Here is a 23,664-nt window from a genome sequence, read left to right as displayed (position 1 = left end):
ACGAAAGGTTCTTGAGCCGCTTATTGTGTTCAGCCGCCTTGAAGTGACGATCATCAGGGACTCGGGGGCTCGCGATGACCTCGCGTATCGAACGATTACTAGTTAGTGGGACCTAGGGATGGCCACTGACATTCTGCTTGACGTAATCAAACCGCAGCTGAGGTCAGGATTTAGACTTCTTTGACACCAAAGCATGCGTAAAATCGACCGTCCACGGCAGCTGTCCCAGCTTCCACCTAACCTGCGTAGAGTAGACATCCCCAATGACAAATTGAACAATGTGGAGTATAAGCTTGTACGTAATATAGGGAAGGGGCCTCCGACCACATTGGATAGGTCGTGTTTAGCTCGGGAAAGGGCCCGGAGTTCACGATAGCAGTCGTGCCTTTCACTGTGGATAATGATGGTGTTTTCGTGACAGTTCAGACTCAAGCCGCTGTTTGAGTAGCAATCGTACTGTCGGGTGGTTCATGAGTGCAAGACGCACACCGAATTGACCATGAACGGATTTCCTGAGTAGGAGACCGATGTTCTGGGTCTGAGATTGTGACGGAAAAGAAAGTAAGCGTCTCAGTGCTGGGTTGCCTATCAAGGATACTCTCTGCTTGGGCTGGCCGCAGCTGAGGTCCAGCCGTGGTACTTTCGTCGAGGATCAGTCCCCAGCGTGGCCTCGACGGTATTGAGAAGAATCGCATCCCATGATCGCAGTTCACCAGAGAGGAGGGTACAGCGCAACAGATGATCCCACATGCCGACGTGAGTGATTAATACACACCTCACACCGCTTGGTGCAGGATATTAGGAATCAACGTAGAGCTGTACTACTATACAGACAGAATGGTAATTCCATTCATTGTCGCTTTACACCTCGGTGAGCATGTAATGAAAGGCAGGATCGCTGAAGCGGCTCAGCAACTTCGAATGAACTCATATGTTGGAGCGCGGGCTACCTTGCGGCAGCGCTGGGACGACCCCACCACCTTGGTAATACTGGCCTCGTTAAGGCGAACGAGGAAGGGGGATTGACATAGTCGAGTGTACCCGTGGGCAGTCAACAAGCGCTGCCTCAGAAGTTTTGCGAACGGCACTGTCTACAGTAATCGCTATGCCCTCACCAAGCCCATAGGAGAGACCATCCATAAGACTGCCAAAGGGCCCGGCGCAGCGAACGGTCAAGAATATGTTGCACTTGGCACCGAGAAGAGCTCCCCAAAGCCCATCTCCGCTAAATTGATATCAACGAAGCTTCTCCTGTCTCTTCGAGATTATCGTGACTTCCGCAGTGTACTCCGGGGCTATTTTGCCATACTGGTAAAGATTCATGGCAGCGGAAATCGTCGTTCGCCGTGAGCCCACTATTGGCGACAAGGATATCTTTTTTGAGGTTTGCGGCAATGCTGCAGAGCTGACTTCAGTTCGGCTTTCTTAGGCTGTTCCTGTTTCTCCGCCAGCTTTGTTGCCGCAGTCTGTATGTCCGAATCTCCTAGGGCCATCGACTTCACGGAGGCCGATAACCCAGTCTGCCGTAACCAGGCAGGTACTGATGTTGTTTGAGTTGTTCATCGGCTGGAGACCGGGGTTGATGCTTCCGACGACAGCGGGGCGCTCGAAAAGCCAAAATCTCGTTTCGCTGAGCTGGCAGTACGGCGGTCGAGTCGGTTCAAAGTTATGTCGTTGTCGACATTATTGCGCGAAGAAGAAACAGGTGTTCTACCGTCCACTTGCTGGCGCGCCAATGAAGAATTCTGGGGAGACCTCGAAAGGCCTCGCACATTCTATGCGCGTTCGGGGATGTGGCGATATCATCAGTATATCATCGCCTCTCCCCCATTGGCGAGCTTGGTTTTCTCGTGCCGGTTATCATATGGGAGCTGACAGGTTCCGTGACGACCCACGCGAGGGGCTTGAGGCTTATAATTCCAGCATGGGACTCCCCCAGTTCAGGCAACCTAAGGAGCCATCGAAATATCGAACGGCGAACCTCTTAAAGCCCAGGGGTTTTCAAGTCGTGCCGTGCACAGTTCGGTCCATGTTCCGAGCCAACGCGGCACTTCAAGCAGAGCAAGACAGCAACGTGACAAACGATGGCAGAAAGAGAGTCGGCTTCAATGATTGTCGTGTAAGTTAGCTCGAGTGCAGAAGAGAGGGTCGAAACTCGGCCGCAAATTGCGAATTGGGACGCGCGCGGTAGTGCCTTGGTGAGTTGTGAACCGAACACCGCTCAAGTCGCAGTTTTGGGCGAAAGCTCGAGACTCCTGGCATATGTGCATGAGAACCGGGTAGGCTGTGTAAACGATGAATAGCCCGCATAGCATTGAGGACGACGAAGGACGATCGCATACGCTGCGACTTGCTGCAAGAGGAGTCGCATCTCAACGAGCGCTCGTGCTATGCTTCGTTGAGTTCCATCTCAAAAGCATCCATCCTCTTCGCATTCAGCATAGACTTTCTCTGACTGTGCTTCCAGAGAAACCGTTCCGTACGCCTACATAGCGCAGAACACGTTGCGATGTTATTGCGAAAAACACTGCGCGCTTCATGAAGGCCTAGCTGCCAAGGACACAGGCACGAATGGGCCAGTTCCTTCAATGCTCTCACTCCTTCGGAGTATAAAACTCCACGTCTGCAATCATGAACTGAGTGGCTTCCTTGCATAGTAAACGCAGGATGAAGGACGACGACAGAGTATATACAAGAGCTTCAACATGCTTGTTGACCTGTTCAGATCTTCAAGATGTGAACCAACTTGCAAAATTCCTGAATAGCCAGAGTGGTTGCCCGAGCTCTGACCAGGGCCAAAGGGCCCGGGATGACTATCATCAGTTGCGGTGTTTCCGGAGCAAAAGAAGGGAATTTGGTGTTATGATTTCGATAATGATATTGGAAGTTACAGCCTCCAATTATAGTCTTTGGCAGGTGTGATTAGCAGTCGATGTGATGACTGTAATCCGAAGGCTGACTTACATGATGTTATGGGAAGCTATTCCCAATTAAGGTCCATCAGGAGTTGTCGATTGATGAGACAGAAGAGCAAAGGCCATGCCTTAGTACTGCAATATGACGAGTGCCACAATTGGCTGGTTCTCATTGCAGCCCCCTGTTCATCTTGAATGTGTCGTCATGGGCGTTTTGCCGATAAACGCAACACCAAGAGTTCTTAAGAAGTGAAGTAAAGTTTGCCACGGGTCTGGCACTAATACAAATAGTGCATGGTGCTAGTAGTGCACTCTCAGAGGGCTGCAAAGGGCTCTTGCACCGCAAGATACCAGGCGAAATAAGCGTCTCTAGCCTATTGGTGGTCAGCTATCATGTAGTAAGGCAAAGAAAATCTCAACTCATGCAAATTGCCGTTTGAAACTATTCAGCAGAAGGCTATGCTGTTCTGCCTTCAGCCAATACCATTTGACAGCGTTGGGCATGCCTGCGGCTTAACCAGAGGCGGCGGTCACGGCTCGGGAATCAAAGAGAATAAGCAACAGCTCGGATCCTCGGCCCAGAACAGCGACCGGTGGCCAGTCGGCTCCGACAGCGAGTCTAAGGACTTTTGTGGGTAAGTTGGATGACCCCAGGTGGAATATCTAAGCTTCGGTCAGATCAAACTTCAACTTTATCCCGGTGAACTAACCTTTGGCGTCAGCACCATAAGATGAACGGGAGGCCGAAGATACATCGATCATGATTTCAGGGGGGCAATGGCACCACCGCTACAGAGGTGAATAACGTCAAGAAAGTGGGGAGGTTGATGGACATTGACAATGTCTTGATGGACCCTTTGATCGCAAGTCAAGGACAGCATCTTGGGGAAAGTTGAAGGTCAAATATGAATACGGGTTGGGTAAGATGAATAGCAGAGGAGAGCTGGAACCCAGCGGTCGGCGCCGGGTATATGAACGCGAAAGGGAGACGTCCACCCCGTGTCTTTCTGGGCTTGGTTGAGAATGAGGGCAAACAGCTGGCGTGCTTGCCTGCACTGCTACGCAACTCTGGCTGTAAGTGGGCAAACAGCACCTAAACAAACAGCATCTTGAGACAAAATGCTTGGGTCTGCATACTGAGTATCTACATCTGGCGGTGTGGGTGCGGCCAGTTGCTCAAACCCCCAGCGCCATATCACAGGGGAAACGTGTTTCTGGGAACGGAGGCCAGCTCAACTCTAGCCCCCGTCAAGCGCGTCAAGCGCATCATGGGCCGCAAGCTGGAATTGAGAAGAGCGATATCACTCGGCTTTGGCTTCATCGGAACCGAATGTTTGGAGATTCCTGAGGTTGATTTTGAGTGCATGTGGCCCCAAACCTTGATGGCAACCCCCCACTCAGAGGGTTTCCCTGACGAAAACATAGCAGACCAGACGAGCAAGATGAAAAGGGTTGTTTGCGCAACGAAAGAGTTTGAGGCTCCAAGTCAAACATGCAGCTGTCAGAATTGCTTCCTCGCCTCGTGGTTCTTTTGGGCAAGCTTTCATGATGTTGCCGAGCGTGCCAGAGAGATGGGGCGGGAGGGAACCAAGCGGGTGCTCAGAGCAAACAGAGTTGCGGATGGTGCCGGGTGGTGTCGATCACGAATTTCGTGTCTCAGATATTCGACTGGCCAGCTGGGAAAATTCCGGACTACCGTTCCGGACTACCGGCAGAGACAACACTTCGGGTAGAGATGAAGAATGATCATCAAGTCGATGACTGGAGCTTGAAAAGCTGGGGGGAAGTGCGGTGGCGGCGGCAAAGAGAAGGACAGGACTGAGAACGTGAAGGACGGCTATCAAGGACATAGGATCACGATGTTCCATGATTGAATCAACGATGAGTTGTTGCTCATCTTCAGATATGTGCCGGATCTCTGACTATGTTGATGATGTTTGGATGCTTGTTGGGGGCTATTTGCAGGTGTAGGGGCTAGGTATGGACCTGCATGTCCAGACCCACCCAAGAGAGGCCCCGCTCTAGGTACTTAATCGATCTAGCCTCCAGTACGGTCATCCACCAGCGGATACACAAGCATTCTTAGTGTAGCGGTTATCATCCCAGCCTTCCATTCGAGAGATCGTGATAGCTGGGGACCGGGGTTCGACTCCCCGAGGATGCATCTTCTTTTGCTCTTTTGCGTACTTTTATCAACTGTCGATGTGTTCTGCTATTTTGGCTGATTTTCGAGTGGTTGAGTGTTGGGTTTGCAGAGTCTTCTGCTCATGTGCATACTTTGCACAAATTGCGCATAATGAGATATGCACTGAGCCCGGCCTTGTGATTGGCCAAAGACCACCCAACATCGGGCACTCGGACCTCCAGTCTAGACTTCAGTGCGACAAACACCATGTCTTCCAGGCGTCGCTCCCGACACATCAACCTGCAGCGTGTTTCTATCGACATGTGCGGCTTGTGAGTAAACATCCACAGACTGTCAAAGCATCGCAGCTTTCTGCCTTTGATATGTCAGCCAAGATCCTTATCTTTGGGGTCAAACAGGAGGAAGAGCGCCGGGTGATGTCACTGTACCGGGCTCGGACGGTTTTCACAAAGCGCATACTTCCGTTCTGCAGCCTGGCAGCGGCCAAAACCTCACCCACAGAACAAGTTCAAAGTCGTTTGATTGTTTGGCGGCTCTATTTTGCCCTTTCCTTCTCTATTCCAAATGGTTTTCCGCATGAATTCTGGATGAAGAACATTCGGCTCCGGTAGGATCATCAGAACTACTCGACGTCCGAATTCCCTGCCCAAGAGGTATCCTTATTCTAAGATCTGATCCAAGGATTTAGAGATGTTTCGTGCCGTTTCCAAAACTCTTCTTCGAAAAGATCAACACCGGCCGGTCCCTGCATCGCTGCTTAGCTCTGCTTGTTCTCTCCCGCGCGGCCTTTGGCAATGACACCGCAAGTGCCCTTAAACTGACCCTGACGCTGGCGCTTCAATAGTTGCCTTTTGCTAATAGTTTTGATTTCTCAACTTCAATCTGACCCGGACTTAATAGCCTTTCTCCCGAACAACTCGCTCTTCATACTCACAAGACGACCCCCATCTTGGCTCAACTTTACTTCATCACACGTAGTCGCGTTCAAACCTAGTCTCGGGTGCTTACTCGCACCCGTAACCCATCTCTCTTCATTCTCCATGGTGGATGCCGAGCCTCCCGGCAAACCCCAAACAATATCAACTAAAACCATCAACATTCACCACACCGCGTGTTCGGCATGAAGACCACAAACGTCAACTCTTGATAATCACGCACCTCGGCTGGCGCGCCACTGCGGGAAAACTACCCTCATCGCTACTCTGTCCCGAGGAACAGGTCTCACACATCCATGCCCGACGAGTGGGGGGCCTTTCATCCCATCTTTTGCGCCTTCCAGGTTTCGAAGCTTCCCTGCACCTCCTTGTCTCGAATGGCATCGTCATATCGGGAGTCCGAGGGAAATTTCTGAATACCTTAGCCTACCTTCCCTTCGAGGCAGAGATGCGACCAAAGCTTCGGAGTCTATCTCGATGCTCTCTCCTCTGCCAAGACACCCCCAAGCTGCTACTGCGTAAGACGGCGTTGAACGGCGTTTCTGCCCCTTCTGCGCCTCACCGGCCCACTGACACTGCGGTCTTGGCTATCGTTCTGCTTATTGGGTCAACGACTGTGCTCGCTCTTGCTCGTATTGAGTTTACTCTGCAGATATCCCGGCCAAGCGTCATGTGCAAACGCGCAAGCTGCAGAATGCAGATCACCAAATTGTTTTTGACAACTTCTGACAGAAGTCTGCTTTGTTTCTGCCTTTCTGCAGTCACACAACGATTGCCAATCATCCAAGCCACAATCATTCAAGACATGGCTTCAATGGAAGCCAGATGCAGGCAGATCCAGATGCGGTTACGAGACCGAGCCTGGCCCAAGGATACCACAGAGGCCCGTTCCCATTCTTCATCATAGTCCCCGAACCTCCCCGTCGATGCCGCCGGGGCCACCTCCGACTCAAGTGGAGTTCTTTCTCTCCATGTTTCCCAATCCGGCAGTCCGGTTGAGAGAAGAGAGAGTGACCGCATCTCAATGCGAGCCGAGGTGTGTTGCAGTCGCCCTGCGGTCCAGTTGCTTGACAGCAAACATGCTGCCCGACCATCCTGAAAGCTTCCTCTTTCGGACATTGTCAGAGTTCGCGGCCCTACGGCGCAAGCCATACGATCCCGGACTGCCACGCACTCGGCAGGGTCCAGACGTTGGCCCACCCCGGCATCAACCCTCCGTCACAGTCCTGAGGCTGCCCGTCGTCCCTGCAGAGCACCGGCAGGCCGTAACGACCCAGCCACCTGCGCGATGACAGCCAGTTTCAGGATCAGCCGCGAGGGAACCGTTCAAGGCTGCCTGGACTTGCAGAATGCTGAGCCAAGTGGCCGGGACAGCATGGAAAGATATAACGTCGTTATGTCTGTCGTTTGCTTTCTTCTTCGAAATCATCTTACGTCTACCTTATCTTCACTAGCAACTTGTGAACAAATCCCAAGTCTCCTTCACACACCACAACAATGGCGCCAGCAATGACAGCTTCGTCGTTCAGCTCCGGCCGGCCGGCATTCCCTCTACAGCTATCACCAACGGCCCTCAAGTCATCGTTCGCCCAGACAGAGATTCCCTCCCCGAGAAAACTAGCCAAGCAAGAACAGAACCTATGCCTCCCAGCACAAGAAAACCTCTTCATCAACAAGTCCGATCAAGACTTCTGGGCCGTCCGCTGCGCAGAAACCCTCGACGGCCTCATGAAGGCTGCCGGCTCCTACACTCCAGCTCAACGCGCCGCCCATCTCCGACTAGTATCAGAACTCGTTATCCCATCACTCGGTCCCCATCCCACTAGCGCCCCGATCAAGCCCCTACTCACCGCCGACGGCTCCCCATTTGAGCCGTCGTGGAACATCACCGATTCGGGTGCTTCTTCCATCCGCTTCTCGTTTGAGCCCCTCGGCAGACATGGCGGGACCGAAAACGACCCCTTTGCTCAGAAGATGATCCCTGCCCTCCTCCCCGCGCTGCGCTCTTTCGGTGACCAGGTAGACACCCGGTGGTTCGAGCAGTTCGCATCGGCCCTCTTCCTCAATGAGGCCGAGACGAAGGTCGCTCTCGAGAGACTCGGTCCGGGCCACCGTGCCCCAACAGCCTTCCTGGCCTTTGATCTTGATGGTGGCAAGGCCGTCTTCAAGACATATTTCTTCCCCGTTCTCAAGCACATCGCCACCGGCGCCTCTACGGAAATAGTCACCTTCGATGCCATCCGCTCCCTCTCCCCCGGCGGCGAGCGCCTTAAGCCGGCCGCTGATGTCACGGAAGAGTACTTCAAGAACTGCCCCTTCCCCATCCCCGTCGAGATGATCGCCCTGGACTGCATCGACCCGGCAGCCGGCGCGCGCGTCAAGGTCTACGCCCGCACGTCATCAAACGCCTTCAACGTCGTCCGCCAGGTCGTAACGCTCGGCGGCCAGATCAACGACGAGGCCACTCTCAAGGGCCTCGAGGAGATGCGCAGCATGTGGCACCTGCTGCACAACGAGCCGGAGCCCTATGGCGACGACTTCGACAAGAAGCCCAAGGTCTGGGACATCCTCCATAAGGGCATCTGCTACGGTTTCGAGCTGAAGCCCGGGTCAAAGTGGCCCGAGGTCAAGTCGTACGTCCCGCTGTGGCAGTACGCCGACAACGATGCTGTCATTGCTGCCAACCTTGCCAAGGCGTTCAAGTCGAGAGGGTGGCCTGTGGCCGAGAGCTATGAGAGCGATCTGCCCAAGTGCTTGTGAGTTGTTTCCGCGTGGCGCCCGTATGTGATCTTTGCTGACTGGTGTTTTAGCCCCCGTTCGGACCTGAACCGTGCAACCGGTACACACTCGTACATCTCGTTTGCCTTCTCCGAGAAGAAGGGCGCGTACTTGACCATATACTACTCCATCAAGCCCAGCGACTCGGTCCCAGCTCTCTGAGTGCTGGTGATCAAAGATGTCGCATGGTGTTGTGGCGTAGTTTGGTGATCTTCTTGGCACATGTTTCAGGGATGTTCTTGCTCTTAGGCAGTGCGCCGTGCTTGGTGGCCATGGCCGCTAGGGAGGACGTACTCAACATCGCTCTTTTCGTATTTATGGGTAATCTGACGAATAACGGCATTGGCATGGGTTCTATTAGATGATATATGATATGAAAGATTGATATAGCTTTGATGAATTATACCTTTCTATTCTCTCCGTCTCTCGTCTGTGCTATGAGTTTTAGCCCGTGAGCATGTCAATTACAGGATATTGCATTGACGAATACCTATATGGCTTAATTGCTGCTTGATATCCAACCAGGAAAATGCCTCGTGGATGGCTTTCGGATCATATAGCGTGTCCTCTCTGACGTACACATATGGATGAGACAAGAAAGTTAGGAGACGAGAATTTTGGAAATCAGATGCGAAAGGCAAAGGATGTACCTTTACAGATTCCTGATCATTCCGTTGCCATGATAGCAAGAGCGGTGCTCGGTAGCCTGAAAGGTATGAGCAAAAGTAAAAGAAGATTTGTATTGCATGCACGATGTATCATCCTGTGAGTCGGAACACCTATGGGGATTATAAACAAAGCGCAACTACAGAGAGCAGAAGCAACCGTACGATGCCACCTATGACCAGCATCTGCAAATATGGAGGACCCTCTGCGTGAACGTGGTGAGACTTTCCACAGCAGCTTAACAAGTATCTCAACATGACGACAGACGTATAAAACCATACAAACAATCATCAGCTGATTTTGGTTCCTGAGTAAATGTGCGCTGGTCTCTGCCGGTTATTTCCTAAGCGGTCATTGTTGAAACAGATGACGGCCATCGAGAACCCACTGAGACCTTCCGCGATTTCGTCACTGCGGTCCTATGTTGAGTAGTGATTTTTCTGTGTCGTCCTGAGTTTTCTGGAAACTATCTTATGAGGAATAAGCAGCTGCTAAGGGCGACAGGAGGGGCCAAGTAATTGTAATTGTCTTGATGTAGGTGTACATGGTAGCATTTTGTCAAACACGTCCATTCTCCGATTTTCCTTTGCTGCACCCTCTTTGTTGTCAACAGGCACTGGGAGGATCCCGGTCATGCATTGTTGGTCGCAAGAACAAGAAGATAACTGCGGAAACTAAATGCATGTTAAATAGCTTCCTTCTCTTAACCAGGACGATGCCAAGCTACGTCGCATGAAGTCGCTGGCTCGTAAAAACGAGCGCGGCTATCACTCGCAAATCCCCATATTTCAACTACCGTGAATCATCCGACGTGTTTTTTTTGGAATCAAGATCACTGGCTAACTTAATTTGTCGGCTGGAATCCTTGCACTAAAGAGTCACCCACAATAGAGTCAGTCGTAAGCAAATGGTGCTGGAGTCCTGCTACGAGACAAATCAGCATTTGTATTGCTCTGTCGGGTCCGTCAAAGACTCACCAGGTGTTCATACCCTGAGTCTTTCTACCCATTATGGCACTCTAATCATCCGAGATATACGACGGGCCACTATTCCAGCGTTATTCGCCCACATAGTGACAGAGGATAAGAAAGGGGGTTGGGGGGCACTGGGAAGAACGGTGCTTAGTGATTTGACATGCCAAATCCCCCTTCTATCAATGGATGTACACCTCGCGCCTTATGCCGGGATCTCAATCCTCTTGTTGTGAGAAGCAACACAGATGCATATAGATGGATAGCATTGCACTGGTTACTCATCATTCAGAGAGGTCTATATATCAACCACATGCCACCATCCATTTGCTTAAGATAGAAAACAGGTATTGAATCATAGCTTCAGCGACCAATCGCACTTCCAAAACCCAGTGATTCAACATCAAGTTGCTACCTTTCTGACATCAACTCTTCACTCTCAAGGGCATTGGCAAACGCGTTGGATTTCATCAATGCCTTTCTCTCAGACGACGCATTGTTACCTGAGTATTGACTCACATCAACCACGATCGATGATCGCCAGAGACGACGGAGTCTGCTCCAAACCGACATCAAATCGCTTGATGCGCAGGACTACAGTCGTTCAACGTGTCTTCAAGATCATGATCTACCTTATCATGTCATGCCTTTTAGTACAATTGTTCGCAGAATTCCATTGCTTGGGCCATTCGACCATGTCGTTTCTGTGAGCCTGTATTTAAACATTGCTGTGCTCCTCGACAACCCTCGCAACAGTCCATATTTCCTACAGCAGGCTGTCGCCGTGGTTTCCATCGCGGACAACTACCTCGTGCCGATTATCACTAGAGGGCTGAGTACTTAAAGGCCTCTAGAGCGAGAAGTCTCCAAGTAGGAAGGGCAATGCTGGGGGGACCTCGAAATTGGAGGCAATGGTAGCGTTTACCATAGCTCGAAAAGATGGCATGGCCTTTTCAATGTCAACTCCTGTTGGACGATGAGAATGAAAGAATTCAGCTCACGTCTTTGTTCCAGCGTCTATCATCTCTCCCAGATTATCATCGCAAGTTTCATCAAAAGGCAAGGGCCGAGGACATCCAGAACCGAGGCACACGCCCATCAATAAGGGATACAGTCCATAGTTGGTATGTGGCCCTGATTTGAAGAAGTGCCATAAACCATGTATCCATACAACCCAGTCCCAGCATTGCCGTTGTTTTCTTGTCCGACGGTTATTTGAATAGAATTCACGTAAGACAAGAGCTGCCACGGAAGACGGCGAGGAACAAGATCCTGAAGTAACTATGTTAATAGTAAGCCTCATAGCTATGATAAGGACATGAATGCAGATTGGACTTGCGGAATGAGCCTTTTCTAGACTATGCTTGCTTCGAGTTGAAGCATGCCTATTGCGGTGGAATTTGAACATCGAGATTCACCGTCAATTTTTATAACCCACTGCGTACCATACGATGCGGTTGGATGCAGATGAGGAACCCCCGTTCAATGAGCGTACCCAAAGGAAGAAGGCAGCTTCTTTGGTATATACAGTGATTTCATTTCGATCGGTTTATTCGCTCATCAATACCGAGTGGTCGTTGACATCACGCTATATTCACCACCTGGTACCATTCTTCAACCAAGTCACTCCCGGCGAGAGAAAACCCGTCAACAGCAGCCAACGCCTCCCCATCCCCCACTATCCGCAACGTAATCCTCGGGAATACAACAGAAAGAGCAAGATAACACCAGACAGAATCTCTGTGGAAGACCACTGCTTCGGATGTTCGGGGGAAGCGGAACCCAGGTGCCGCCCTCTTCCTCTACTCGCAAATTTTTATGAATTCGCAGTGACTACTCCGTCGCGTGTTGTGGTCTCTTCTTATTGTGTGCCGGGGCCTGTCTTCCAAAATGAATAAACTCTCCTTTTTATGGTCAATTCGGCCTGCAAGCCTGCGTGAGCTTCAACCCCCTTTCTTTCGCCGGAATCCACGGATATGGCATGTTTAGAAGCGCCTCTTGCAGCAGTCGATACAATGCCACCGCAGAGGCACTGTTCTACCCCGAATACACAGTTCGGTGCCATATTTCAAGTCCATGTTGAAGTCGCACGAAATAAAATTCGACGACTGCCGGGAGAGGTACGAAATAGGTATCCGAGATGATCAGTGAGCAATGTTCGAGAGGCTAGGGTCGTCGTTATAAAAAGGAAATATTCACCTCGTGGATGTTATTGTCCGCCAACCCCAGCAGAATGAGACTTTCATCTCTCTCATTGGCGGTGGGAACCTTCCGACCACCAGCCAGAATTTCAATATCCCGGCCGTAGGACGGCGCCTAAAAGCCGGTGCGTGATAATGATGAGACATCTCAGCGACTCTCCGTCGCAGTGGTATTCAAGAGCATAGGCTGCTGACGAAGAAGGACAGAAGCAACAGCACGGTTCGCATTACTTCCAACTGCGTCGAGGCGATGCTACTGACTGTGACCTACCAATAGCACAATAATAGTAGCTGCTCACATCGAATTGGAAAGCGAAACAGTCGATAATGATTCTGTTGGTCTTCTCACCACACGCTGGCAAGACGACATGTACTTGACGGAAATGATGTCGATGAAACCGCGTTACTTCCACGTGATCAACGACCATGCAGTCAGCATAGCGAACCCAATGGAACATGTCAGGCCTCGACAGGAAATCTCAAGTGAAGGAATGTGGGTATTTTCAAGCCTATGGATACAATCTCAAACCCTTGAGTTATGCCGCTGATGATGGATGCCGGAGCGAGTGTGCTTTCTGTGCTGATAACGTCCAAGCCACTCGCGTACAAGCCTTGATCAAGACAACCAAAGATGCAGCGGTGTTTTCTTCCTTGATGAGATGTCCCCCTCCATATAACCAATCCTTTCCTGTCCTGGTTCCTGCCCGCTAACGCCGCTTCTTTATGAGATGTGTGGTTTCCTCTCTTGTCCAATCTTTGATTGTCATATGGTATTTTGATTTATTTTTCAGTCCCGACCATTCAAAAGCAAAACGAGTAAATAGAAAGTGGTATCATCAGTTCGCACAGTTTCTTGTTTCGGTTCCAGTTGCTTAGACCTGAGCGGTGTCGGTCTTGGGAGCCTCTTCTTCGTCATCCTTGTAGGCGGGGAGATCCTCCTGCTCGGTCATCAGACCAGCCTTCTCCTCGGTGGCAGCAGCCTCGCGGTGCGAAGACTTGCGAGAGCGGCGGCGGCAGTGCTTGCGAGCGAAAGGAGACTGGCGGCGGACAACCACACGCCAGAGGCAGACGACAAAGGTGCCAACCATCATGCCGATGCTTCAATTCGTGTTAGCGGATCTGAGTCTCGAAAAAAGAGGGGTCACGCGACCCCAGATAACGGGGGTTCACGACAGGGGATGAAACACTTACATGCTAACACTGACGCCAGCAACAATGCCGATGAGGATGGGCAGGAGGATGTGCGAAGTGATGTTCTTGGCGAGCTGGCCCCAGGTGTGGTGGTGCTGTCTAAAGTGACCAGCGTTGTGAGCGTGGTGGCCGTGGTGACCATGCTTGCCGTGACGGCCCTGACCGTGCATGCCGTGCTTGCGGCCGCCGCAGTGCTTGCCACGCATGTTCCTCAAGATGGCGGCGCGCCACTTGCAGTACAGGGTGGTGCAGTCAGCGGGAGTCTTCTCGTCCTCCTTGGGGGTGGGGATGGTAGTCTCGGTCATGTCGACGTTGGCGATCATGAGCTTGCCGTCGGGGGACTTGATGAGCTTGACATTGACATTGGGGACGTCGCTGACGAAGCTGTTGCCAACCTCGATGATCTGAAGGTCGATCTCAAGGAGCTCAAGCTGCTGGTCCTTGTCCATCGCGACGGGGCGGACGGCAAGGCTGTAGCCCAGCTGAGGAGTGTTGGGGTCGGCCTTGCGAGGGTGCTTTGTGGCAGCCTCGGTGAAGGCGGGAACCTGAGGAGCGCGAAGGGCAGAGTACCAGGAGGCAGCCTTGGGGTAGAGCTCGAAGTTGTTGACGAGGAGGTGGTCGAGGCCGGCGGCGTCGGATTCGACGGAGAAGGTCAGCTCGAGGTGGTTCTCGATGTTGGTCATGGTGTGGTAGCGGCCATCGTGGTGCCTCATGGTAAGGGGGCAGCCAGGGCAGTCAAGCTTGACGAGCTTGTTCTGGACGCCAGTCTCGGAGACAGGCTGCTCGAAGGGGAGGGAGTTGACGATGTCGTTGTCGGCGTCGGAAATCTCGGGGACGACGACGAAGGCTTGCGTGGCCGTGATCGCCAGGCCGGCGGCGGCGAGGGATTTCAGCAACATGATTGCGGTGTGTGTGGTTCCTCAACGTCTCGATAAATCGATGGCAGAGGATGTGGATTTTGGTGTTTCGCTTGGTGTGGTGAAGTGTGTTCGACAAATGAGAAGATGCAGTGTTGAGAGGCAGTCTTCAGAAGAGTGAAAGTTTGGGGTTTCGAAGCCGGAGTGGGAGGAGAGCAGGTGCAATGACATGAGTGCTGTGTCAATGGGTGGAGCACAGTACATGGCGAGTGCTGCGTAAAGGGACCACGACCAGCAGGTGCCTGCCTTACGACGCAGTACCTTACGCACCACGGCCTACGCAGCCAGGTACCTGCCGGGCAAAAGATGGGGATCAGGTGTCGGGTGGCGTTACGAATAGGGCGAGGGGGAAACTGGCACACGCTAGGCCTCTCTTTAGGGACCGAAGTCACTGCCCACAGACTTTTGGCGGCGGCGATACATGCCGAAAGCGCCGCTGATTGAGCGACTTTTCCGGAACGTGCGGAGAGGGATGGGGACTTTTCTGCGCATCCTTGACTGCTGATGCTCGTTGATGGCCGGTTTTCTGCCTGAGCTCTCAGGCGCCCCGCCTATCTCTCAGCCCGATTATGTCATTCGCCCATCCCTTCCTCCTCTGCCCCCCTTTGGTCCCTTCTCTTCGCTTCCCCCCTGCCGCAGCCGCAATGCCGCAGAAGCAACACGAAGAGTCGATCGGTCTGGCGCATTGCTCACCTTGCCTCACCTGTGGCCCAGCCCAACCACTCACAGCTTCGCATCTGCCACTCTCAGTCCCGTCTCTCTCTCACCCATGACGTGGGACTGGACTGGCCCAGCCACTCGCTGCCCGCGACGACACGACGTATCGCAGGGCCGTGGGCATTGAGCGTGTCTGTGCAGAAACGCAAACTTCCGCGCGCTTGTTGACTCTCTCTTGCCTGTCGCTCTCTCTCTGTCCACCTCTCGACGCAGTCCAGAAAGCTTAAGCACAAAAACGCAGCTCCCTTGCGTAACCTTGCCCTTCTCTTGACATGCCATGACGTCGACGGCGTGTAACTGCGTCGACGGTGCCGAGTCGACGAGAAGCGCGAGGAGGCAAGGAGGAGCACCGTACACAGACGAGCAGCTGAACAACTCCGCGCCAGCAGCAAAGAAGTCAGTAGAGAGCCCCAACTACAGTACGCAGTGCCGTGCAGTCCTGTCAATCGCACCGCTCGGCCAACACCGTGTAAGGGGCGGTTTCGTCTGGTCTGAAACCCTCGTCGCCGTATCATCATCGTGATACAGCCACGCAGAGAACGCACACAACACGCCAGCGAATCCACTTTGCCCATACAACGGAAAAATAGAGAAAGAGACGAGGAAAAAAGGGTCCATCCTCTGATGCAGCGATGCTGGCGTACCTCACCACGTAGTATGGCCGCGTAGCATAACCGCAAGCGAATGGCATGGGGGCGTAGGTATCCATCTTGAGAACCTCTCGTCCCGTGTCCCGAGACTCTGGGCGGGCGCTCTGCGACGTTTGGCAATTCCCGGAAGTCTGGACACGTTATTTCCCTTTCCCCGTCTCCCGTCTCCCGTGCCGCTCGTGGCCGCCGCCGCCGTTGTCATCGTCGGCGCGGGGGGTTATGGAATAATGCACAAAATAATGAGAAACCAGCTTGGTTTTATGAGAGTGTCTTGTTAATGAAAGGACCCGTTTCTACGCCGGGTCAGTTGCTTATGCACTCTCTCGGTGAAGTCCGAACGGGAGAGTATCTATGGACAGCGCCACGTGGGATATTATCCGTTTTTATGCTTATGCTTTCTTTTGTGGCGGTTATGCTGGGGTGACGTGGCTGAGGTACGGGGAGCTGGGCTCTCAGTAAAGTGGCGATGAAGACGCTCAACTGCCAGCAGCCTTGGTCAAGACTGAGGCAATGCCAACTTCCATCAAGATAGAGTGACAAGGGCCAAGATGTGGTAAGAGTCGGTTGACTTTGGAGTTGTCAGGCAGAAATCACTGACCTAGCTTTCTACACTGAATTTCATATCCTGTTGTCAACGACATAAACTCTGCGATGCCGTCGTTCTTATTATTTCTCTAGTACTGAGTATTAGGTATATCGTCTAGGAAGCGGCGATATACTTGTATCTAGCGAGATTTTCTGCCCCTGGCCACTCAGCTTTCACGGATGCCTTTACTAGATGGAAACCTATGGCGCCTGCCGGAAGTGACTCAGATATGTAGACAGCATCGAGTAGCAAACCCGATGAAGCGCACAAAAGACAGCGATCGCGCTGAGCCTAGAGCTGGCAACCCTCATTTTGTTACTTTCGTCTGCTATATTGCCTCGTTGAGAAGAGCCGTTCGCTCCGCGTTATAGTTCTGACATACACAATAATTTTCAATCACAGTTTGCTCCCGCAACTGACTCGGTCTGACGTCCTCGCCTCGTCCGGACATGACCGCCAACGTTGCTTCCGCAGAACCTAGGCTCTGCAGGCAGAGTATAGCATCTGAGGATAGATAGTGACGATAGCTTCCACGAAGCTTCCGCTACTTTGGTATCCCAAGCACCGGCCGAACCTTCTGCACCCCAGAGTTCACGTCAACCTTTTGCCAACGCAAAACCTACACGTCAAGATAGTGGTTCAGAGAAGTCTGATAAGCCGGGCGGACGAATCAAGCACCGTCAAACATCCCCAGACTTTTAAACCAGGTTGCCTACGTGGCCTAAGTCCGTGGTCGTCTGTTGATGCTTCAACCAAGCGTGAGCGTCCGAGCTGGCGTAGTCAAGGTCTTACAGCCGGAGCGGCTGTGCTCTTGTGGTTGTCGCACCGCACAACTTTGAGTCCCTGCCACTATGCTACAGCTGTTGTCCTCGACGACGTACTTGATAAGAGTCTCTCGAGATTGAAGGGCGCCGTAGGCTCTACGTTCCCTTCAGTCCTTATCACGGCACCACTTGGTGCATATATACCCAGGGCGGTGGCATAGGCGGTCGAGGTCTAGTGACGGTATTTGTGATCTCGACTTGACCACCCTATGTGTTTGATGCCATACCCGGACACTTCCAGGCCGTCCTCAAGCGGCGATACTGTAACGTCCTCTGGTATGCTGGGAGGACTTCGATCAAACAAAATATAAGAAATTCTGAACTCCAGGTGATTCCAAGGACAGGTAGCAGCCTATGCGGTTTCTATGAGTCGAAGCATCGGATCGAACAAGTCATGAACGTACCACTTCAAAGCGTCGCACCGGAATGTCTTGACTGAAAGATCAGGACAAGTGGAAGGAAAGCCAATTGCCAATAAAACCTAGTTGAAACCCGCGCTGAAAATGTCTTCTCGGCGAATAGAGGAAAGATTTTCAATTGACAATGGTTTGCCAGCTCATCTCTAAAGTATCAATCTGAAGCTGCGTGAATTTGCTGTACGCATTCTCCCACTATATTTCTCGAATATGTGCAAGGACTGCCTTGTTGTATGAAGCTCAACAGCAAGCCCCACGCGAGGGAAGGACTTGAACAAGCCCCTTCAAAGGCAATTTCCGAGCATGTCGTATGCGGAAGGTCATACGCCAAGAAGGTTGATCTTCACGACCCCTTCATTGGAGTGGTACACTGTTTCGCATCAAGAGCTTTTGAATATTGCGATTTGCACGCGGCGTGTGGGCAGACACAAGCGATAGCTTTTCAAGACACCCACGACACCTTCTTTGATAGACTTTGTAGTTGGAACTGATCACCTGCGCTCAAAGTCAACTTAAGCCAATTGGATATTCAGACTTTCAACCCACTCCCGGTACCTTAATTCGTTGGCAAGATCGACACCCCGCCGGAATGTTCGGCGAGGATGTTGACGATTTCTCGGGCCGGAAAGTGGATGCCCTGGTCGCCCACTAGTCCGGAAAACGGAATAGATGTTCGTCGCACAAGGCTTCGCGAATGTCCTTACGGCAAATGAAGGGCTCTCCTAAATTAAGGAAACAGCAAACATGATCGACTTTGAGTGTTCTAGTTGCCCAGATAATCGGGCCTTGTCGTCACAATCCTAGGCACGCCAGTCATTGGATTGGCAGGCGGAGCAGTTCTTGGGATCTGTGTGTTGCGTCACGGATAGATGATGCTTGTCCACCACGAAATGTCCAGACCCAAAATTTGGTGAACGCCTCCACACCGGAGGCTAGATGGCACCGTGGGGCCGAGGGTTTGACGTTGATGAGAGTCTGCGGGAGCTAGCGCGTTGCCAATGAGAGCAGAGCTCACAAATTAGCTTAGAATGAACCGCCAAACTCAAATCCTCATATGGCGCCGCGGTACGCCTTCAATATTGCCACAGCAGATAGCTTGTACTTGGTAGTACTAACCAAGCCGTAGTTCGTCCCTGACACTTTGGCTCGGAGATGACGTGCCGTGGGCAGATAAACACGACCGAGGATCAGGTCAAAATCGGTGAACGGATCACCTTGGCCTGCAAACCGGGCGAATGCAGGCTCAAGATTTATTGCTCTGGAAGACGGCAGACCCGCGTAGCCGTCGGCGCATTGTTTCGTTTCGTCCCAAGGTCCACGTGTGGATGGCGAAGACGGCAATACAAATTGTGCGGAGAAGAGAAGGCGAAAAACAGTCATTCGTGTCATTGAGTTTTGTCTACTGCTGCGGTTATGCAAAGCAAAAATCTGTCGAGTCGACGAAGCCGCGGTGGCTTCTGGGACAGGGGCATGGACCCTTGAGCTCAGTCCATGCTGAGCGATTTGTCTGGACAATGCCATCCTGAGCAGACTGAAGCTTTGCCCATGCAGCGGGAGCCTTACCTCAGTATCGAGGGCGCCCACGCAGCAGCCCGAGAGCCATTGATTGCACGAGGGATTCGAGGGGAGATCATGGAGTTATCAGAGCTTCCAGCTGAAAATTGGCCAATTTACGGTGGCATCGACCGATCTACCCAAGGGCATGGTGTACAATCAGATTGTCGAGCGAGCCACCGATTCAACGACTGTCGTTGTTGAAGGTCAAGAAAAGGGACCACGTGACAGGGAGCATTCTTGTAGGAGTTGCGCCTGACACAGCCAATTGTGACGGATATAGAGGCCGAAGTAGCGGGACGCCTTCTGAAGAGGGTGTGGCTTCTTTGGCCCTGTTCCATGCGTGCAGCATGCATCTGGCAGCTGAAACGCGTCTAGAACTCGGCGTGCAGTGTGCAGAACAAAAAGGCGCATCTGCAAACGCATCCGCCGCATCTGCGGTGGACAGTTGACGGTGGATGTATCCGTATGTACGAAGTAGGTGGTGGTGGTGGTGGACGGTGGGCACCTTGTTGGTAGCGGTTCCCGCGTGGCCTGCCAACCCGCTGTGCCCCCTCACGGCTTGCGCCCGTCTTGGGGCTTGTTGCTGGTTGGGTGGAGCGGCCCAGTGACGAGGGCTATCTCGATTTGTCCGGCTTGCGTTAAAGAATGCAGGTGATGAGCAAGGCCGTCAGTTTGCTGTGCATCTCGGGCCAAGGAGGAAGCGCAACATTGGGCACCCTGAACGGACGCGCAGAGACGTCGCAAAGCGACTGGTGCGCATCGAGGTGTTCCTGGTTTTACATGGTGTTCCTGCAGGAGGGATGATTACAGGAACTCTGGATTCTGCACACCGCAGGCAGACCCCCGCTCAAATGCCTTTAAGGTAATGCCGATCAGCGTTCTGCCGCCTGGGGTGAAGGGATCCGAGGCGACGAGTCACAATAGCAGAGCAGGATGCAGCAATGAATTCCCATTCTTCCGCCTCTTGCGCTCGCTTGGATCCGGACGATATATTCGTATTGGGCGGTCATCGTATTGGGCGGCGAGCCTGCATCTTGCAGCCAATTGTCGACCAAGACTCGCGAATTAGACAGCAGTCTCTATCTGCAACTGAGGGCGGTTTTGATCAAATGCCTCGGAGGCTTGCCGACTGGCGTGTTGAGTTTGAAGGCGGGAGAGGGACGGGGCATACAGTCTACTGGGGGAATATTTCCCCTGTAACTACAAAATCTGACACTTTTCGCAGGGATCGCGATATCTCGACTAGGGCGTTAGACACCTCGCGCCCCTACCTCACGCTTTATAGGTTTGAACCTCTATTTATAGAGGTGTATTACCTCTTCTAGATAATATAAATAATACTAATTTTAGGCTAGGAATTAATAATAAATATATCCTACTAACCTTAAGAGATATTAAGGCTATCTTAATTATAACTTATATAAGTTCTCTACTTACTTTTATACCTACTTCTAGCCTCTACCCCTTATAGTACTAGCTACTAATATATACCTCTATATACCTCTTGTGATAACTTAGCGCCTATTATAGCTTTATATTATAAGCCCTCTATACGTTATACGCTCTATAGTAGCTTATATACTAGCAGTAGTAAGCTTATTAGCCCTTTATAGTACCTTAATTTTTAACTCTTTAACCCTCACTATAGGTACTCTAAGGCCTTAGGATTTAGAGTTCCTACCTACTATACTATTACTAGTAGAGAGGTTAAGTATTAGTTTACCTATTAATTTAACGCTCTCACTATATAGCTCTAGCTTAGAGGTTATCTCTCTTATTAATATAATAGTTAAAAATATCTTTTTTTCACTAATCTCTCCCCCTTAGCTAGTTTCTACTATATTTATATATTTTTAACTTTATATACCTAAAGCTTAAGTTATTAATCTCTCTAATAATAATACCTCTAGCTCTAATTTTAAGATAGACTACTGCCCCTACTACTAAGCTATACCTAAATAACTAATTAAAATTTAAGCCCTATATTACTATATTAATCTACTATATTATAAAATTACTAAAAAAGTAGGGGTTATACTTTACTAAGTGTAGTACGCCCTCCTTCTAGCTTATAGAGAGGATACCTAAGAGGTATACTAATAAGACTATAAGCTACTTATTTATATACTATACTACTAAAAAATTAGAGATTAGATACTTAATAACCCTATCTACTACTTTATACTATAGCTAGATATTCTACACTATATATTAGACCTTTTTATATATTTAGAATAAGCTATAAATACTACTATAAAAACTCTTAATTACTAATATATCCTCTACCCCTATTATATTACCCTACCTTAGTATATTAAGTAGGCTAGGCTAGTATTTATACTATAGTTTATTAGTCTCTTAGAAGAAGAATAGGATTTATAGGTTTAGTTAGATAAGGTATAGTATAATAGTATATTATATAGTTATTAGTTTCTAATTATTAGGGCTGAGGAGGATATTAGTAATTACTTTTTAGTTTATATTAAAGCTAATAGATATATATTCTAAGTAGCTATCTCTAGTAATAAGAAGAGCTACTATTTAATATAAGAGAAAGGTTAAAGTTAGATTAACTATTAGAACTATTATAAGAGAATAATATTACTATTCCTTAAGTTCTAGTAATAGAGGTAGTAAGACTTAAGTAGATAAGATATTACTTATATATATAATAGTACCTTAGTTTATATTACTACTTATACTAAAGAATAAGTATAGGAATATTTTAGATATAACCTATTTATTATCTAGCTATCTTAAAGTCCTAACTTAAACCTTATTAAGTATATATAAATATAGATAAAGTATTAGATTAAAGAAAACTACTAACTACAGTTTATAGGTAAATATCTATATAAGGTAGTACTTACTATATAAGCTATAGTATTAGAAGAGTATATCTTCTACTTAGTTAGGTTAATAAAAAGAAGGCTATAAAAAGTAATTAAGAAGGAAGGTAACTAGACTAGGTATTAGAGGGTAGTGTAGAGGGATATAGTTTTACTAGTTAAAACCCCTTTTTAACATAATATATTATAGTATCAAAATTAACATACCGGCTGGGCTAGAATATCATAAATCTGGCGTTTTTCGAGGCACTGGTGGCGTTAATATAGCGATTAACAGGGCCCCTAGGTATGTATCGCTCGAAGTACCGACAGGGGAAATATTTCCCTGGAGGACTGTATATCTTCGGGGTATTTTCCTCTCATTTTCTTGTGGCAGACATCAGCTCAAGGAACGAGATGTTTCAATTCGTCCCGTCTTGACGTGGAAGGCGCCATTCGGCACAGCAGAGGTCGGGATTGCTGCGGTGGTGCGTGCTGGTGTGAGGTGTTGTTTCCGGTAATGTTGTAAGTGGCCGTCGTCGTTACGCAATGGACGGCCGGTGTGTTGGCGGGCCGCATGGCTGGTTGGCTGCCGTGGCCTCCTCCATGGTCCCTTCAACGGACGGATCAGAGACATCCAGGATGAACGGTGCGGTCAATGTCTGAGTCTGGGGAAGCGCGCGCGGTGGTGATGGCAACTTGGGTGTCGCAGTTTGGCTGATGGTTTTCTTTTGCCTTTTTCCTCTTGGTCTTGTTCCAAAATTGGGTTGTTGCAGACGGGCAATTCCTTTCTTTTTGCCGCTGCACACCAACACACCTCCGGCAGCTCTGACAGGTGCAGAGAACGCTAAGCAAGCGCAGAGAAGAGAAAACCTAAGACGCGACGACGGCAGGCGAGGAGGGCATCCAAGACTTCAGGCTGTACGGATACTCTGCCAGTCTGACTTCGTAGTGGCTTCGGTTCTGGGCATGCCGCAGCTTGCTTGCAGGAAGAGAATCATCCGTACGGAAGCTCGTAGCAGATGGGTTGAATGGTGGGAAGCGGACGTCGGGGAGGTTTCTTATCCGGGCGAATCCCCTGTCGCGTCTTTGCTCCTGGTCTTTGCGACCGGTGGGTATTTTGCCAACTGGTGTCGTTGTCGACGACGACTCCTTGCTCTGTTGGACGCGGATGAGTGTTCCTTGCAGACAGGCGTTCTTTCGTTGGCTACGAGTCGTCAGCTGGGTAGGCAGGAACGGAGTACTTTTCAGAATCATCGCAGACCCTCACCCAAGTCCCGTCAGCAATCAGTGGAGCAGACAAGACCCCCCAGATCGGGCCATCTGGACCGCAAGTGCAGGGGTTGAAGGGGTCGCGAAGGTGTGT

General features: G+C 50.6%; 2 protein-coding genes across 2 annotated transcripts; one reads left to right on the top strand and one right to left on the bottom strand.

The window, feature by feature from the left end:
- Positions 1 to 7,493: 7,493 nt before the first annotated feature.
- GCG54_00009219 (Indole prenyltransferase tdiB) lies at positions 7,494 to 8,936 on the top strand (the record flags this gene model as incomplete). Its single annotated transcript, XM_045409168.1, has 2 exons — positions 7,494 to 8,752; positions 8,807 to 8,936. The coding sequence occupies 2 exons, from the start codon at positions 7,494 to 7,496 to the stop codon at positions 8,934 to 8,936; spliced, it is 1,389 nt and encodes a 462-aa protein (XP_045256413.1).
- Positions 8,937 to 13,484: 4,548 nt separating this feature from the next.
- Positions 13,485 to 14,702, bottom strand: GCG54_00009218 (uncharacterized protein; the record flags this gene model as incomplete). The annotated part of the gene is made up of 2 exons (XM_045409167.1): positions 13,485 to 13,710; positions 13,804 to 14,702. 2 exons carry the CDS (start codon positions 14,700 to 14,702, stop codon positions 13,485 to 13,487), a joined length of 1,125 nt encoding a protein of 374 aa, XP_045256412.1.
- Between the last annotated feature and the right edge of the window lie 8,962 nt (positions 14,703 to 23,664).

The sequence above is a fragment of the Colletotrichum gloeosporioides genome, assembly GCF_011800055.1.
Source record: "Colletotrichum gloeosporioides strain Lc1 chromosome Unknown consensus_117, whole genome shotgun sequence".
In the NCBI taxonomy this organism is placed as follows: Eukaryota; Fungi; Ascomycota; class Sordariomycetes; order Glomerellales; family Glomerellaceae; genus Colletotrichum; species Colletotrichum gloeosporioides.
This window is presented reverse-complemented; position numbering and strand designations above follow the sequence as displayed.